General features: G+C 63.3%; 2 protein-coding genes across 2 annotated transcripts in view; one reads left to right on the forward strand and one right to left on the reverse strand.

Annotated features, from left to right (window-relative positions):
• ADAMTSL2 (ADAMTS like 2) overlaps window positions 1-14461 on the forward strand; it is a 31878-nt gene extending 17417 nt beyond the window's left edge. The window contains exons 11-18 of the mRNA XM_040225560.1: window positions 4009-4106; window positions 8413-8539; window positions 9216-9429; window positions 9728-9883; window positions 10362-10532; window positions 11232-11408; window positions 13072-13216; window positions 13863-14461. Coding sequence (XP_040081494.1) covers window positions 4009-4106; window positions 8413-8539; window positions 9216-9429; window positions 9728-9883; window positions 10362-10532; window positions 11232-11408; window positions 13072-13216; window positions 13863-13981 — 1207 coding nt within the window. The 3' untranslated portion in view covers window positions 13982-14461. The remainder of the gene's footprint in view (window positions 1-4008; window positions 4107-8412; window positions 8540-9215; window positions 9430-9727; window positions 9884-10361; window positions 10533-11231; window positions 11409-13071; window positions 13217-13862) is intronic.
• LOC120852325 (protein TsetseEP-like) lies at window positions 14424-15161 on the reverse strand. Its single transcript, XM_040225743.1, has one exon. The coding sequence runs from the start codon at window positions 15159-15161 to the stop codon at window positions 14424-14426; it is 738 nt and encodes a 245-aa protein (XP_040081677.1).
• Between the last annotated feature and the right edge of the window lie 889 nt (window positions 15162-16050).

The following is a 16050-nucleotide window of genomic DNA, read 5'->3' on the forward strand; positions in this document are numbered from 1 at the left end:
AGGAGTCTGAGGCCAGGAGCCTCCCGGTGTTGGGGCCAGCTGGGAGCTGGGTGGCTCCAGACCTGCTGCTGTCACTGTCCCTACAAGAGGACAATCCTGGTGACTAGGCCCCTGTCGTCCAGAGGCTTGCAGGGCAGTGAGGCTGTTTAAACAGACGGAGGAGGCCAGCAGACCCCAGTGCGGGCAGGGCCTGGAGGCGGAACAAGACCACCGGGTTTTGTTTCGTCCTTTTTTCTGTGGCTCCGCCTAAACCCCTTGGCTTTAGACACGAATCCAGCGGAACCCTAGCCAGGGCTGGGGGTGCAGAGGTGGGCATCCTTAGGGAACTGAGTTTGATGGAATATTTGGGGTTCACTCTCAAGGTGGCACAGTTGGAGGCGACTCATCCCCAGAGGACAAGAGCAGGGGCGCTGGGCCCCTGAGCCCACAGGAGGTGCCCCTCTGGCCCCATTCTCAAGGTGTTTTTTTCTGGGACCCCGTGAGACTCCCTGGCACATCCTGGCCCTTCTGAGGGGGAGACTTAGCAAATGCGGACAGAGTGGGAGGTCCGGAGTCCCTGAGGCTGTGCTTCCTCTCCCAGGGCCCGTGGAGGCCATCTGCTGGCCCGACATGGGTCCAGAACCTCGCAGAGTGGGCCTCAGGGATGTGTGGGACCCAGCGGCTGGAGGCTCTGAGTATGAGAGCGGGATTCAGAATCAGCTGCACTTGCCTGTGTAACCTGGGGCTAATTAGTTATTCTGTGAGCCTGGGGGGCTCTTCTCAGCCTCAGGGGTGTCCAGAGGACTGAATTCTATCCAGGGTACCGAGCCAGGAACCAGGAAAGAGGAAGGGTCAGGAACTGAGCCAGGGCTGGGGGACGGGCCCTCCTGGGAGCATGGGTGTGAGGATGGCCAGCTCTCTGGTGGTCGGTCCCTGCCTGAATGGGTTTACGGAGGTGGCATACAGGCTGCTGTTTAATGCGGCTAGAGGCCCGGAAAGTGCAGTGGAGATCTGGGTCACCATCCTAGCTTGGCCCCCCTATACACGCACGCGCGCGCGCACACACATACACACGCACACACACACAGATACACACACACACCCCTGAGTCCCATGAGACTGGGACACACACACACACACACACAGACACACACACACACACACACACACACCCCTGAGTCCCACGGGCCTGGGACACACCGGTAATCCTCAGTGCCCTGTCCCTGAGTGAGGGGCATGTTGGGGGCTCGTCAGGGCCATCAGCTCAGGCGTCCCAGGGTCCCCAGGCCGGGTCACGGTAGCGGCTCTCGGGTCCTTAAGTCACATTTTAAAGAGTCTCTCCCATCTGGTCCCGTGGGTTCCCGCCCCCACCCCTGGGCCCTTAGGGGAATGTCTGGGATGCAGGAACCAACACAATGACCATAAGGGCTCAGAAAGCCCCAACGGGGTGAGATGGGGCCGCTGCCCGCCAGCGGCTTCAAAGGACACCGCTGACAGAGACCAAAGATGGTCTTTGGAGATAAAGGGCTGAGGAGGCGGCGGGGGAAACCACCAGGCCAAAATAGCCCCGCCGCGGCGAGTTGTCCAAACACAGGAAGTCTCGTCTGCTCAGGGAGGGCACAATCCAGGCGCGGCCCAGAGAGCAAGGTCATTTTCACCTTCTCGGAACCGCCTCGAACAACCAGGGGAGACCTGACTCCAGACGCCAGGGCTGGGACGCAGACCCGGGGTCTCTCTCGCAGCCTGGGTCGGGGTGGGGAAGCAAAGCTCTTTCCGAGTCTCTTAGGAACCATCCAGGCCATCCAGGGAAAGTTCCAGATGAAGGACTTGGCGTGTCCCTGCGCGATGCCCGGCCCAGCCTGGCAATCAGCGGGCGCTAGCTTCCCTCGAGACAGAGGCGGTGAAGGGCTGTTGGTCCAGGGATTTCCCGGGTGCTCTTCTCCCCAGAGAGCAGAGTGTTTTAGGCATCGCATCGCTCTGCAAAAATGCGTTTTGAGCAGGAGGGCCCCCCTGCGCTGCGCTGGTGCGAGCTGGGGCGGGCAGCCCCACCAGAAAGACCTTTGGTGCTGAAAACCCAGAGGGTTATTTTGAACAGCTTGCTGTCTCTCCACCATGAGTCACGCTGCCTGCTGGCCCAGGAGTGTGTAATTAGATAAAGATGGCGCGGCTCCTCCACGGGTGGGGGGGGCGGGGCGGGGGCTGAATCCCTTGGTCCTTGTTTGTTCTTGGGGAGATTTGGAAGCTGTTGACAGGAGGGCGGGGGTCACTGTGCTGTGCGGGGCATCCGGCTCTCATTCCTCAAGGAGGCACCGCGGGCCCTTTGTTCAGAGATGCCTGGTCTCGGATGGGTGGGGGGCCCATCTGAAAGGGCCCCCTCACTTTTCAGGAGAATAGGGGAGGGCCTTCTGATTTCCCCCGTATGTGTGGCAAGGCCGGGGCAGGCTCGGACGGGGGGAGGGTGAGGCCACCCGGTGAGGAGTCTCGGCGGCCGTGACCCAGCGACGGACTCTCATAGGCTTTCCACGCCATCGCCTCGCCTCCTTCCTGGGCTCATGGAACCACATCAGTGAATTCATGACTTAATGTCCATCCGTGGGTAGATTATTTCCTGGTTCTCAGAGCAGGACGTGCCTTCAAGGCCACAAGTGCAGCGTAAGAGCTGTTCCTGTGAAATTCCAGAAGTCGGAAGGCAAATAGTAAACTCCCAGTCGAATCCAAACCGAGGTCTCTATCACAGAATTGACTGGAAAGCCTTCTATTTATTTGTTTAGTTTTAAAGGTTTTTATTTATTTATTTTTGCTTGTTATTGTTGTTGCTCTGGACCATTTTTTAAAAGTGTTTACTGAATTTGTTACAATATTGGTTCTGTTTTTAATGGATTTTTGGTATTTTGGCCACGAAGCATGTGGAATCTTAGCTCCCCGACCAGGGATCAAACCCTTAACCTCTGCATTGGAAGGTGAAGTGTATGTAACTGCTGGACCACCATGGAAGTCCCCGGAAAGCCTTTAAGAACGTGTGCCCTGCAAACCCTCCTTGAAGCCTGACCTCCGGGCTGACAGAAGGTCCCAAAAAAGGACCTGTGGGTGTGCCCTGTGCAAGGGTCTCGGCTTCAGGTGGCCTTCCGTCAGCCCCTCTGGATGGGAAGTGAAGCAGGGCTGGGCGATAGGCCCATCGCCCCACGCCCCCTGGCTGGCTCCGGGGGCGGCTGCCTCTCAGGGCAGATGCTGGGCTCAGGGAGATGTCTCTGCCACCTCTCTCGGCTCCTGCTGAGACCACAACGAGCCGGCACATTGGATCCCGAGGTTGGGCCTAGCACACCAACTGGTTCAAAGGAGCAAACAGTCCTAACAATAGTTGGCCGGGCCGCCTGAGTTCCGGCCAAGAATCCCAGCCCGGTCCTGGCGGGGACCCAGCCCGGCGCTCCCTGCTCAGCAGCCCTCACAGACCTGGGCAGAGGCGTCTGCAGGGGACGCGGCCCTCCCCTGTCTGCTCCCAGGGCTGGTCTGTTTTGATCCCTGGAGGCCTGGTGGCCAGGGGGCCCCCATTCAGTCAGAATCCCAGATGGGGAAGTCTGCAGGAGAGGATTCGGGTGCCTTCTACGCACACCGGGTGCCTCTGAGGTCCCTTCCCAGGGATGAGGGAGGAGTCATAGGCATGCTCTTGTGGGGCCGGAGGGACGGTGAGAGGCCTGTGGGTATGGAAGGGGCGACTATGATGGCGGGGAGCCCCAAGCTCTTCACCTACCTACCCCCCAGGGTCCCCGAAGGGGCGCCAACAGCTGCAGGGCTGTGTGCTCAGCCAGCTGTTGAGATGGAAAATGCCAGCTCCCCTCCCTCCTAGCCCTGCCACCCCAGGGGCGCTCCTTCTAGACAGTGGGCACTGGGGCCCCTGAAGGGCAGCAAGACTCTGCCCTTCTGCCCGGAGGAGGGGCTCAGGACAGGTACACACAACTGCGCCCCCCGCCCCAGTGATGAGAACATGTGCTTCCACGGAACTCACCCCCTTCTCTGCTTACCTGCTTTCAGGACCAGGCCCAAGTCCCGCAAGCAAGGCGTGAGCCCCGCGGACATGTACCGGTGGAAGCTCTCGTCGCACGAGCCCTGCAGCTCCACCTGCGCCACAGGTACCCAAGACGGGCCGAGGGGCGCGCGCCAAGCCCACCTCCACGGCGGGCACGTGTCTGAGCGTCGGGCCCCGTCCCCTGGCTTGTAGCCCTGAACTGCCCGTGGTGAGCTCGTCTAGCGGTTTCCCGGCCCACGGGATGCGGTGGGACGCAGTGGCAGCCTGGGTGTCCTCGTGCTGGACCATGTAAGGGTCCAGCCGGGTGGAGGTCAGTCAGCAGCCCCCAGGCTCCCTCGTCCATCTTTCTGCATTTAGTACACTGTTAGGAAAAGCCTCCTCTTGGTTAAAACGTAGGAAAGCTCAGGTGGTGAGGAGAAGGGGAAGGTAGGCCAGTGTGGACTGGGACAGAGGAGACTCCAGATTCCAGGGCCTCGTCTGGGGAGGAAACAGCAGGGGTATCGGAGGCCCGTCAGGCCAGGGCTTGAGCCGATGTCTGTCTGCTCACCTGGCCGGTTACCGCTGCACCAAGACGCTGGCTTGCAGCCCAGAGGCTGGGACCCCCCTGCCACCAGCCGTGGTCCCCTCCCTGTAAGGCTGGATGTCAGACCCAGGTGCCGGCCTGCGGCAAATGCAGGGAGACCCCGGGTGCTGCCTTGTCTGTACCTGGGACTTGGTGTTTGGGCAAGACTGGGCTTGCTGCTGCTCAAAACGTGCAGGGCCCTGCCCCTGCCCCTGCCCTCCCACCGCAGCTGCCCAGAGCTCTGGGAGCCCCTGCACGCTCTGGCCAGTGTGGCAGAAGAAGCAAGCAGCTGACCGGGCCCTGGGCAGCTGGGGGTCTTGGGGGTGCAGCATCTCAGGAGATGTGGCTGAGGAGGAAGCTGGGGAGGAGGCTCTGTGGGGCACTGGGGGTGCCACCGGCTCTCTGTCTCGGGTGGGAAGCCAGGCCTGTTCCCACTGTGCCGTCCTTCCTCCCCTGAGCAGGGCAGATGACAGGCTGAGATTGCCCCCTGACATTCTGGAGGGTTCGAGGAGGGCTTTGTGGGGGTGTGGGGAGCTCTTGGGATGAACTATTTGGTCGTCCACATCCCATGCTCTTAATTTCTGAGTCTCTCCTCTCTCCCTGTAAGTGGGATGGCCACCTATCCAAACGTGGTTATAGGGGTAGATGGGAAAGGAAAAAGAAGCAATCAGGGTCAAAGCTTGACAGCGGGGCACCGTCAGCCGGACTGCTGCTGCTGCCTCTGCTGCGTGCCACCAACGGGCCCTGGAGCAGCCACAGCGCTGGTCTGGGCAGTGAAGTCGGGGTTGAGTGTTGGGGCGCGGGCGTTGGAGGAGCCCGCTTTGAGAGCCTGCTCCCAAAGGGCAGGGTCCCATTCTGAATCGGGAGCCCCGACCTTATCTGTCGGACTCCACGTGTGCCGAGGGGGCCACAGCACATGTGATGGGGAGCGTCTGCTGTTCCCCTTGGACACGTCCCTGCCCGGGAAGTGACAAGGCTTGAGATCCCTCCTGGACGGAGCCGCCTCGGTGGCGAGCGGCTGAGCCTGGCCCTGGGCAGAAGGCAATCCCCAGGAGGTAACCACACCGTGTCTCGATGCCCACAGAGTGCTGGGCAGGGGATGGGCTGGCCCGCCCTGGGCGGTCTGAGGTGCAAAGTAGGATGCAAGAAGAAAGGAAGTGAGGAAGACAGGTGTTGGCTCTGCTGAAAGGACGCTCTCTCCTTCAGACGAGCCCGTCTGGGACTGGAGTGAGCGGTCCCGACTCAGAGTGGGTTCCCCGTCGCCGCAGAGGCACCAAATGGGGTCTAGGCGGCACTCCACAGAAGTGGTGAGCTGGGGTCCCCGCAGGATGGCTCACCTCTGCACACCCTGTGGCGGGCTCCTCTTGAAATCCCACTTGTCGGGGCGCCAACCCCAGGCCAGCTCTGGAGGGCGGTGGTTTAGAAACCTTCTGTGGCCTCCGGGGCCTGTGCAAACGTCACTGGTGATCAGCAAGTCTCCTGTGTCCTGAGCCCCGGCCGGAGAGGCCATAGCAGAAAGCATTCTTTCTTCTCCTTAAAGATGCTCTTGAGAGCGGGAGAAAGGCAGGTGGATCGGTTTGGACCCTTTGCTTGAGTCACACGGGATGATTCCCGATGATTCTCAACACCTGCCCTGGCCCAGAGCAAGGGGAGTGGAGTGGACGGGCTCTGAGACCCCTGGCCTTGCGGGCAAAAGAGGCCCATCCAGTCCGGCATTGGGGCTTCCTGCTTCTTTCCTTTAGAGGAAGGGCTCGGTAAGAAGGTTTGAGAAGCCCCGCACTCAGGACTGATGCCGTGAGGTGGGTGTCCAGAAGAGCAGAGCTGTGCCTCCCGTCCCACGTGAGGGGTTCCTGGGAGAGGGCGAGTGGCAAGTGGAGGCCTGGAGAGTCTGACCGCCCTCACGTCACCCCTAGCCGGCAACGGCGCTGGGACCAGCAGCCCCGTCGCCCCTGATCAGGACCTGTTGTTTCCCTGATGACGAGGCGAGAACAAGCAGACACTTGCTGAGGGGCTGGGAGTCCCCAGACTTGGACCTCGCTGGGCCCCAGAACTGGTGTCTCTGGAACATTCTGAGCAGGCCTGGCCAGGAAGCCATTCCCCTGCTCAGCGACGGCTAAAGGCGACACAGCCCGGCGCTGGCAGAGGGGAAGCCGTGATTGCAACCTGGCTCGTCCCTCACGGAAAAAAGAAAAAACCCCTGTGTGGGCCGCCTCCCAGGCTGTTTTCATTCCATCCAAGGCTGGGGCTTGGAGAGGCAGGAGCTGCCGGCTCTCAGACACGCGCCCCTGGGCAGGGAGCGTGAGTCGGCGGGCGCTCTTGGTTTATGGGGCAGGGCAACCCCCAGGGGAAGTCATCCAGCAAGGCTGGGTCCCTGCCCCTTGGCACACATGCGCCGGTAATAACGACAACCCCAGCCCCTGACAGCACCCGTGCTCACACTCCCCCGAGTCACCCTGGCTCCTCGGCAGGGAGGAAACCCCGCACTGTGGAGCGAGTTTGGCCCCTGTGTCAGCCTGGTGCCTGGCACGGGGGCGCAGGGCAGGAAGAGCAGAGAAGCAGAGGGTGGAGGTGGTGGTCAAGGAATGAATAATTTTAGTTGAGGGCTGGCCCTTTACATACGGTCCCCCCATGGGATTTATACAGTGAAGTGAAGTGAAAGTCGCTCAGCTGTGTCTGACTCTTTGCGACCCCATGGACTTAGTCCATGGAATTCTCCAGGCCAGAATACTGGAGTGGGCAGCCTTTCCCTTCTCCAGTGGATCTTCCCAACCCAGGAATTGAACAGGGGTCTCCCGCATTGCAGGCGGATTCTTTACCAACTGAGCTCTCGGGGAGCCCGAGATATTTAATCACAAAAATGATAAAAGAAAGTTTGAGAGGGAGCTCAATAAGGACTGGGGCATGCCACGGGAGGGCACGGAGGACCTGAAGGTCGAATGTAATATCTGAGGAGTCTGGAAAGGGCTGGAATGGTTAGATTATGCATCCATGCATCCACCACCCATCCATACTTCCCCACCTATCCACCAACCTACCTATCCATCCATCCACTCGTCTATCCGTCCATCCACCCATCCATCCATCCACTCATCAACCTACCCATCCATCCATCCATCCATCCATCATCCAGATATACTTCCCCACGCACCCACCAACTTACCCGTTCATCCACCCATCCATCCGTCCACCACCAACCTGTCCATCCACTTATCCATCCATCCGTCTACCCACCCACAATAGTCACTGAGTGGATGAACATGAGTGACACCTGGCTGTGTTTGCCTCTGCGCCTCTGTGAGGGCCGTTCTGAGTTCACTAAAACCCCAGCGACTGTGACTTCTTGGCCTCCCTGGTGGCTCAGATGGTAAATAATCTGCCTGCAGTACAAAAGACCTGTGTTCAATCCTTGGATCAGGAAGATCCCCTGGAGAAGGGACTGGTTACCCACTCCCAAGTACTCTTGCCTGGAAAATCCCATGGGCAGAGGAGCCTGGCGGGGTACAGTCCATGGAGTCGCAGAGTTGGACGCACCCGAAGCAGCCAACACATCACCGCCTCGTTTCAGCTCAGGGTTTGTGGTGTGACCCTGGGTCCCCAGCCTGGGCAGGGTAGGCTGTGCAGAGATAGGAGTTCAGGCGCTTGGGCCCAGGCGGGGCGGGAGCTCAGATGCACAGACCCGGCCTTGCTGGGACCCGCCCACAGTCCGGTCAGCTTAACTGTCGCTGTCCTGGACTGAAACCAGGAAGTGCTGAGAGGCCGGGTGACTCGCCCACGGCCCCGGGGCCCGCCTGCCAGCCTCCTGGTGCTCACAGTGGGCTCAGGCGCCCTTCCCTTGTCCTGAACCCAGGGGTCCTGTCGACCTACGCCATGTGTGTCCGCTACGACGGCATCGAGGTGGACGACAGCTATTGCGACGCCCTGACCCGGCCCGAGCCCGTCCAGGAGTTCTGCGCAGGCAGGGAGTGCCAGCCCAGGTACCTGCCACCCAGGCCCCGGACAGGGTGTGTGCTGGGGGCGGGTGAGCTGGGGCTCTGCCAGGCCGTGTCCAGGGGGCTGCTCTGTCCTGGGGTCTCTGCTCTGTCCTGGGGTCTCTGCTCCATCCTGGGATCTCTTGTCCATCCTGGGGTCTCTTGTCCGTCCTGGGGTCTCTGCTCTGTCCTGGGATCTCTTGTCCGTCCCGGGGTCTCTGCTCCGTCCCGGGGTCTCTTGTTCGTCCGTCCGTCCTGGGGTCTCTTGTCCATCCTGGGGTCTCTTGTCCATCCTGGGGTCTCTGCTCTGTCCTGGGGTCTCTTCTCCGTACTGGGGTCTCTGCTCCATCCTGGGATCTCTTGTCCGTCCTGGGATCTCTTGTCTGTCCTGGGATCTCTTGTCCGTCCCGGGGTCTCTGCTCCGTCCTGGGGTCTCTGCTCCGTCCCGGGGTCTCTGCTCCATCCAGGCCTCTGCTCCATGTGTCTGCTCCTTTCCGAGAAGCTGGGTGTGCAGTCGTGGGGGTCCCCTCTTCCCTTCAGTGGGGCTGGGTGCCTCAGGACACTGAGGCAGGACCCCAAGGTGGAGGTGGCAGGAGTAGAAGGCACTCTGGCTGGGGGAGCCACGTGGGGTCGTGGCTGGGAGCGGGTGGGGGTCGCTGATGGCCGCGCCCTCCCGAGGCAGGTGGGAGACCAGCAGCTGGAGCGAGTGCTCACGCACCTGCGGCGAGGGCTTCCAGTTCCGCGTCGTGCGCTGCTGGAAGATGCTCTCGCCCGGCTTCGACAGCTCCGTCTACAGCGACCTCTGCGAGGCCGCCGAGGCCGTGCGGCCCGAGGAGCGCAAGACCTGCCGGGGCCCGGCCTGTGGGCCGCAGTGGGAGATGTCCCAGTGGTCTGAGGTGGGTGCTGAGCGGGCCGGGTGGGTGCTGCGGGCCGGTGGGCGCCGGGCTGGGTGGGGGCCATGGGCCGGGTGGGGCCCATGGGCCGGGTGGGGGCCATGGGCTGTGGGCTGGATGGGGACCGTGGGCCGAGTGGGGGCCATGGGCCGGGTGGGGGCCGTGGGCTGGCTGGGGGCTGTGGGTTGTAGGCCGGGTGGGGGCCGTGGGCCGGGTGGGCACTGACCCGGGTGGGAGCCGGGCCGGGGTCTGCGTGCAGCTAGGGCAGCCGCGAGCCCGCCCTTCCGCCGTCTCCCCGCAGTGCACGGCCAAGTGTGGGGAGCGAAGCGTGGTGACCCGGGACATCCGCTGCTCGGAGGACGAGAAGCTGTGCGACCCCAGCACCAGGCCTGTGGGGGAGAAGGACTGCACGGGCCCCCCTTGTGACCGCCAGTGGACCGTCTCCGACTGGGGGCCGGTGAGGGCCGGGTGCTCAGGGGCTGACCCGTGCGATCACGGGGGATCAGAACATTGAACCAACACAAGCGGTCCCATTGCTGTGCCCCCGTTCTAAGCTCCCTGCCTGCCTCTCTCTTCTCCCACCTGGGTGATACCCTGCCTGCCTCTCTCTTCTCCCACCTGGGTGATACCCTGCCTGCCTCTCTCTTCTCCCACCTGGGTGATACCCTGCCTGCCTCTCTCTTCTCCCACCTGGGTGATACGCTCAGATGCCCACTGGGCTCCCCTCTGAGTGCTGGGTGCGCGGGGGACTCTTCTGGGGTTTTAGGTGTGTTTTTAATCGAGCCTGTCATCTTTCTGTAATTAGAACAGAACATGGTATTTAAAGCAGTTACCGTGGCAACCCTTCCCCTCCCCTCCCGCTCTTCTCTCTGGGGAAGGAGGTCGGGGGCCCTGGGAGGGGGCTCTGCCTCTGACCCCCTGGGTGTGCCCTGCAGTGCAGTGGCAGCTGCGGGCAGGGCCGCATGATCAGACACGTGTACTGCAAGACCAGCGACGGACGGGTCGTGCCCGAGTCTCAGTGCCAGATGGAGACCAAGCCCCTGGCCATCCACCCTTGCGGGGACAAGAACTGCCCCGCCCACTGGCTGGCCCAGGACTGGGAGCGGGTGAGTGACCCCTGCCCGGCGAGCAGGGCCCCTCCGTCTGGGAGAGCCTTTAACTGGCTGAGAGCCAGGTGGCCAGAATGACAGGTTGGCCAAATGAGAAATTAATTGGAAATTATGATGCCACAATCCAGTGAACATTAACTTGAAATAGAAAAAAACCAAAGAAGGTAAGAAAACCACTTAAATCTTCCCAGATCTAAGTAGCGAATGTTCAGTGAGGCGTGCGGGGCCAACCCGTTTCCCACGACCCCCTTTTCCCGAGGCGGAAGCCCAGGGTTGGGGGTCCTTGGGCCGTACTCACCCTTGGGCCGTGGGCCCTGTGCACCCGCTTGTTCTCATGACCTCTGGTGACCCGTCAAGGTCACCAGCTTGCCGTTTCCAGATGCATGGTTCTCAACCACATGGCTTTCAACCACTTGGTCCAGGCAGATTGCTATCAGCTAACTCATCACCAGGCAAATGGCCACTGACCATTTTGTTTCACAACAGATGGTTTTTCTGTTAAACTGTTTCTGATCAAATCTGTTTGGGGCCATGTGGTTATCGACCAGCAGGTTCCCAGACAGTGTGTGATTGATCTTAGCTGTTACTCACTTGCTGTTGACCGAGCCGTTTTCACGGGCATGGCTGGGGGCCCCGTGTTCTGGTCTTCCTGACCTCTGGCCCCTGACCCCTAACCTGTCTGCCCTTCCACCCCAGTGCAACACCACCTGTGGCAGAGGCGTGAAGAAGAGGCTGGTCCTGTGCGTGGAGCTGGCCAACGGGAAGCCGCAGACGCGCAGCGGCCCCGAGTGCGGCCTGGCCAAGAAGCCCCCCGAGGAGAGCACCTGCTTTGAGAGGCCCTGCTTCAAGTGGTACACCAGCCCCTGGTCGGAGGTGAGCGCTCCGCTGGCCCTCCTGAGGCCAGGCCTGATCTCTGGTCCTGCCGAAGGACCTCCTCTCCCACCCTGAGTGCCCCTCACATCCCCCGGCTCAGCCTCCATCAGGGCTTTCCCTCCCTGGAGAGACTGTCGGCTCGTCCACGTTGGTGAGCATGAGGGCTGCCTCCTCCAAGAAGTCCTCCTGGATCTCACCTCTGGGATCCCTGCTGCACTCATCTGGGGCCCTTTTTTTGGCCCAGGTCACTTCCGGCCTTGCCTTTGGAAGCCTTTCAGTCACGCGCTTGAAAGCCCATGTGCCTGACACCCACCATGGGGCAGACAGATGCCGGTGGGCACCGGGAGGGTGGTGAGCCAGAGTTAAGGCAGGGACACAGAATCAGAGAGGCAGAGGGGACGGGAGGACGGTGCGCCCCGGACAGACGTGGGCCAGGAGCAGTGGCAGCCGCCAGCCTGACTCTGGCCTGTGGGCTCCTTCCTCCACCTCTGGTTGGAGGGTGGCGTGGAGCACGGCCTCTCCACTCTCTACAGCCCAGGGGCGCGTCTCGGTGGCGGTTTTTACTGGTTCCCATGCACCCTCCTCTCTCCTGGGCTGCATCACTGGCCCCCACCCCGAGGCCCCCCTCCACCTGGGGAAGCACAGCTTCCGGGGGCGGGGGGGGGGCAGACGGGGAGGCCCAGACGGGTCTTCGCCCAGGAGCCTGGGGTACGGGGGGAGGGCACCAGTCACCCTGATGATGGTGGGTGGGCGAGGAGTGGCCAGACCGTGGGCAGGATGCCCTCTGTGTCCTTGTCCCTGGCTGGGGTGGGGTTTTGTCCCCCTGTGGCTGCCTCTGCCTGGGTCGGGGGCTTAGTAAGAGTGTGTCTTCTGAGCTGTCCACCAAGGGTGGAGGAGTGGGCGCCAGGAAAGGCCAGATGTTGCGTCCTCTCTAGGGGGTGGGGGATGGCTGCGGGCACCTTGGGGCATCCCCCCCAAAGGCTGATTGTTGTCTGGCTCGGTCCCCCAGGCTGGGCTGATTCCCTCAAGCTGGGCCTCTGCGAATAGAACCGGTGGGTGGCGGCGGGGGGTGGTCAGGACTGGAACCCCACCCCCCAACCTCTGCAGACCGAGGGCGCGGGTCCCAGCGGAGCCTGGGGGATATGGGGTCACCCACAGCAGGGGGAGCCAGAGGAGCCATCGCCTTTAGGATCTCAGTGGGAGGACAGCGGGGTAGCTGGGGTCAGCAGATGGCCCTGGCGCTCTGGGCAGCTCGGCGGGGTTTTCCGAGGGGAACATCTGGACGGGGAGCCGCGGGTGGGGGTGCTGGCTCTGGAACATGCAGCTGACTGGCCCCCAGCTCTTAACTGGAGCGGGAAGCCAGCCTCTCCCTGGGCTGTGGCCCCCGTGTCCTGAGCCTCCCGCAGCATAGGACGCTGGAGGGCTGGAACCCAAGGGCCTGCCCGGGGGGAGAGGTGGGGGTGCCCACGCCCTCACTGGGAAGCTGAGCAGTCCGCGGTGTTGGGGGGCAGCAGCGTCTCCTGGTTGCCGAGCCTCTGAGCATCCGTGTGTCCTGCGTCCACGGAGACTCAGCAACCTGGCGAGAGGAGGGGGGTCCCACCTCTCCCCAGGCTGGGCGGCCCCCCCGCCAGGGGGTCGTAGTCACGCCTCTCTCCCCGCTCAGTGCACCAAGACGTGCGGGGTGGGCGTGCGGATGCGCGACGTGAAGTGCTACCAGGGCACCGACGTCGTCCGGGGCTGCGACCCGCTGGTGAAGCCTGTCGGCAGGCAGGCCTGCGACCTGCAGCCCTGCCCCACGGAGCCCCCAGGTGAGGAGGCCGCGGCCGCGGCAGAGCCCGAGGGACCAAGGCAGGGCAGGCAGCGAGGTCTCTCTCCGGGAGGGGCCAAGTGCAGCTGGGAACTGCGGGTGGGAAGGGCGGCAGGTGAGATCTGACTGGAGCCTGGGGCCCCCAGGAGCCAGGCCGAGACCCACCCTTTTGCAAAGAGCATCTGGCTTCAGAAGATGGGAAGGCGGTGGTGGGGCAGAGGACCAGGGCCTGGACAAACTCATCCAGAGCACCTTCGAGCTGGCCACGCCGGGGCAGGGTGGCAAGGGCCTGAAGCAGGCTGTCTGGCTCGGGTACCTGGAAGATGCAAGCATGTCCTAGGCTCTGGGGGGCGGGCACCAGGGCCCAGCGATGAGCTCTATTTTGGACCCACTGAGTGGAGGGGAGCGGTGGGCCTCCTGGGGATGTTCAGATCTCTGGGGTGAGGTCAGGGCCTCCTCCAAATCCTGTCCCTGGGTATCCACCTTCCCTGTGAGTGCTTCACATCACCGGTGGGGTCCTGACGTCACTGGCAAGGGGTATGAGGGAGAGCTCCAGGAGAGGAGGTAGACGGGGCGGGGCGGGGGTCCTGCCGCTTCCCCCCCACACCGCCCCACGGCCCCCTGATGCGCTGTGGTCCTTTCCCCAGATGACAGCTGCCAGGACCAGCCGGGCACCAACTGCGCCCTGGCCATCAAGGTGAACCTCTGCGGCCACTGGTACTACAGCAAAGCCTGCTGCCGCTCCTGCCGGCCGCCCCACTCCTAGGCCCGGCGGCCGCCCCTCAGAGGCCGAGCACGGCATCCCTGGGGCCACGGAAGCCCCTCCACGGACACCCTTCCTGCAGGGCGCCCAGCTGTGAAGACGTGACACTGAGCCCCTGCTCTCCCTGGGCAGGAGAGCCCCCCACCCCCGGTGCGCCCGTCGGCCCCCCTCACCCGGGGACAGAGCTGCAAGGATGGCTCCCTGCCCCCCCAGAGGCCCGGGAGCGCCCCATCTCCCTGCGGGGCTGCAGGCCCAGGGGACAGGCAGGGGCCGCAGGGGGCGCCTCAGGCCCCGACCCTCCCGGTGACTCCCAGCGGGGCACTCGTAATCTCACAACTTGGCATCGCTCGCCTCCCCGTCCGAAGCTCCTGGCATGGAAGGACCCACCGCACTTTACGCCCGGGAGGGGCATCTTTCTCACGGCCCTGGGCCGTGCTGTCGTCCGTCAGTAATCTCTGTATGTTAATAAAGTGGTTGTATTTATGGCGGCGTAGTGGGCTGTCCCGGGCTCTGCAAGGAGGGGCGGGATGTCTTCCCGGCTCACCGTCCTGGGGAAGTCTGATGCAGCCTCGGGTCCAGTACTGGGTCTGGGACCAGGGTTAGATCTGGTTCTGAGGCTGGGACCGGGTCCAGGACTGGGGTTGGGGCCGGGACTGGGTGCGGGTCCGGGGCTGGGGCCGGGTCTGGTTCTGAGGCTGGGTCTGGGGCCAGGACCGGGTCTGGGTTGGGCTGGGATTGGGGCCGGGACTGTGTCCAGGTCCGGGGCTGGGGCTGTGGCCAGGGCCAGGTCTGGGTCTGAGGCTGGGTCTGGGGCCGGGACTGGGTGTGGGGCTGGGGCTGGGGCTGGGGCCAGGTCTGGGTCTGGGTCTGAGGCTGGGTCTGGGGCCGGGTCTGGGTCTGGTTCTGAGGCTGGGTCTGGGGCCGGGACTGGGTCTGGGTTGGGCTGGGATTGGGGCTGGGACCGGGTCCAGGTCCGGGGCTGGGGCTGGGGCTGGGGCCGGGTCTGGGTCTGAGGCTGGGTCTGGGGCCGGGACTGGGTGCGGGTCCGGGGCTGGGGCCGGGGCCGGGTCTGGGTCTCAGGCTGGGCCTGGGGCCAGGACTTGGTCCGGGTCTGGGACTGGGGCCGGGCCCGGGTCTGGGTCAGGCTGGGGCTGGACTGCAGTGTCTTCCTGAGGAATGCCATTCGGGGAAAGCAGACAGAAGGTGACAAGTGAGTGGGTGCCTGCAGGGAGGCGGCTCAGGGGGCTTTGGACTCAAGCGCTGGAGTCAGGACTGAGCGCATCTCGTGCCTGCCGACTGCTGCGGGGCCCCCAGCCTGGGATCCGCGGGGCCTGAGGCGCGGGGAAGCTTCCACCTCGGGGTGCGCTGGGAAGAACACAAGGGGCGAGGCAGGCAGGGTGGGGGGCACAGTGTGGGCCCACGTGGGGGGCTCAGGAAACAGTCTTCGTTACTGCTGGTGGGCCTCGTAGACGAGCCTCTTCATCTGGAATGGCGGGTGCCGAGACACCGGCGGGCTTCCAGAGGAGGTGATGTTTCGGCTGGTCCAGCCTCAGGAGTGACTCTAAAGCCTCCAGGGAGAGGGGTGGGTGTTTACAATGCTGAAAGCATTTGGTTTGGCTGCAGCGGAGGAAGGAGGGTCTGGCTATCCACCGACTGAGGGGCAGCGAGCCGGCCCTGGGTGCAGATGCCACGGGGAGTGTCTCTGTCAGGGACAGGGAGTGGGGATGTGAGCGGCTGGGAGCTGCTTTGCTGGGATGCAGAGCCTTCTGTCCCCCAAACGGGATCAGAGCAGGGTGGACGCTGGGTTTAGCACAGCGTCACAGCTGGGTGTGTGGCCGTGAAGGTGGAGGCCGGTGGGGTGGGCTCCCTCAAGGTCAGCGGCTCGGTTCCAGCGCAGGTGGGATCACGGCAATCCAGGGGTGCAGGGCTCCCTGACACACCCCACCATCACGCCCAGTCACTCCCCGCCTTGCCCCTCCTCCTCTCCCGATGACTCCCCACCCCCCGGCACTTACTGTGCACATCCCGTGGGCCAGGTTTTGTGCCCAGAGCGTCACCAGCACCGCCTCTAA

Source organism: Oryx dammah, unplaced genomic scaffold (assembly GCF_014754425.2).
Source record: "Oryx dammah isolate SB20612 unplaced genomic scaffold, SCBI_Odam_1.1 HiC_scaffold_25, whole genome shotgun sequence".
Lineage (NCBI taxonomy): Eukaryota > Metazoa > Chordata > Mammalia > Artiodactyla > Bovidae > Oryx > Oryx dammah.

Coding starts and splice junctions, on each gene's coding strand:
- LOC120852325 (XM_040225743.1), bottom strand. CDS start 15,161: ATGGCATTCCTCAGGAAGACACTGCAGTCCAGCCCCAGCCTGACCCAG.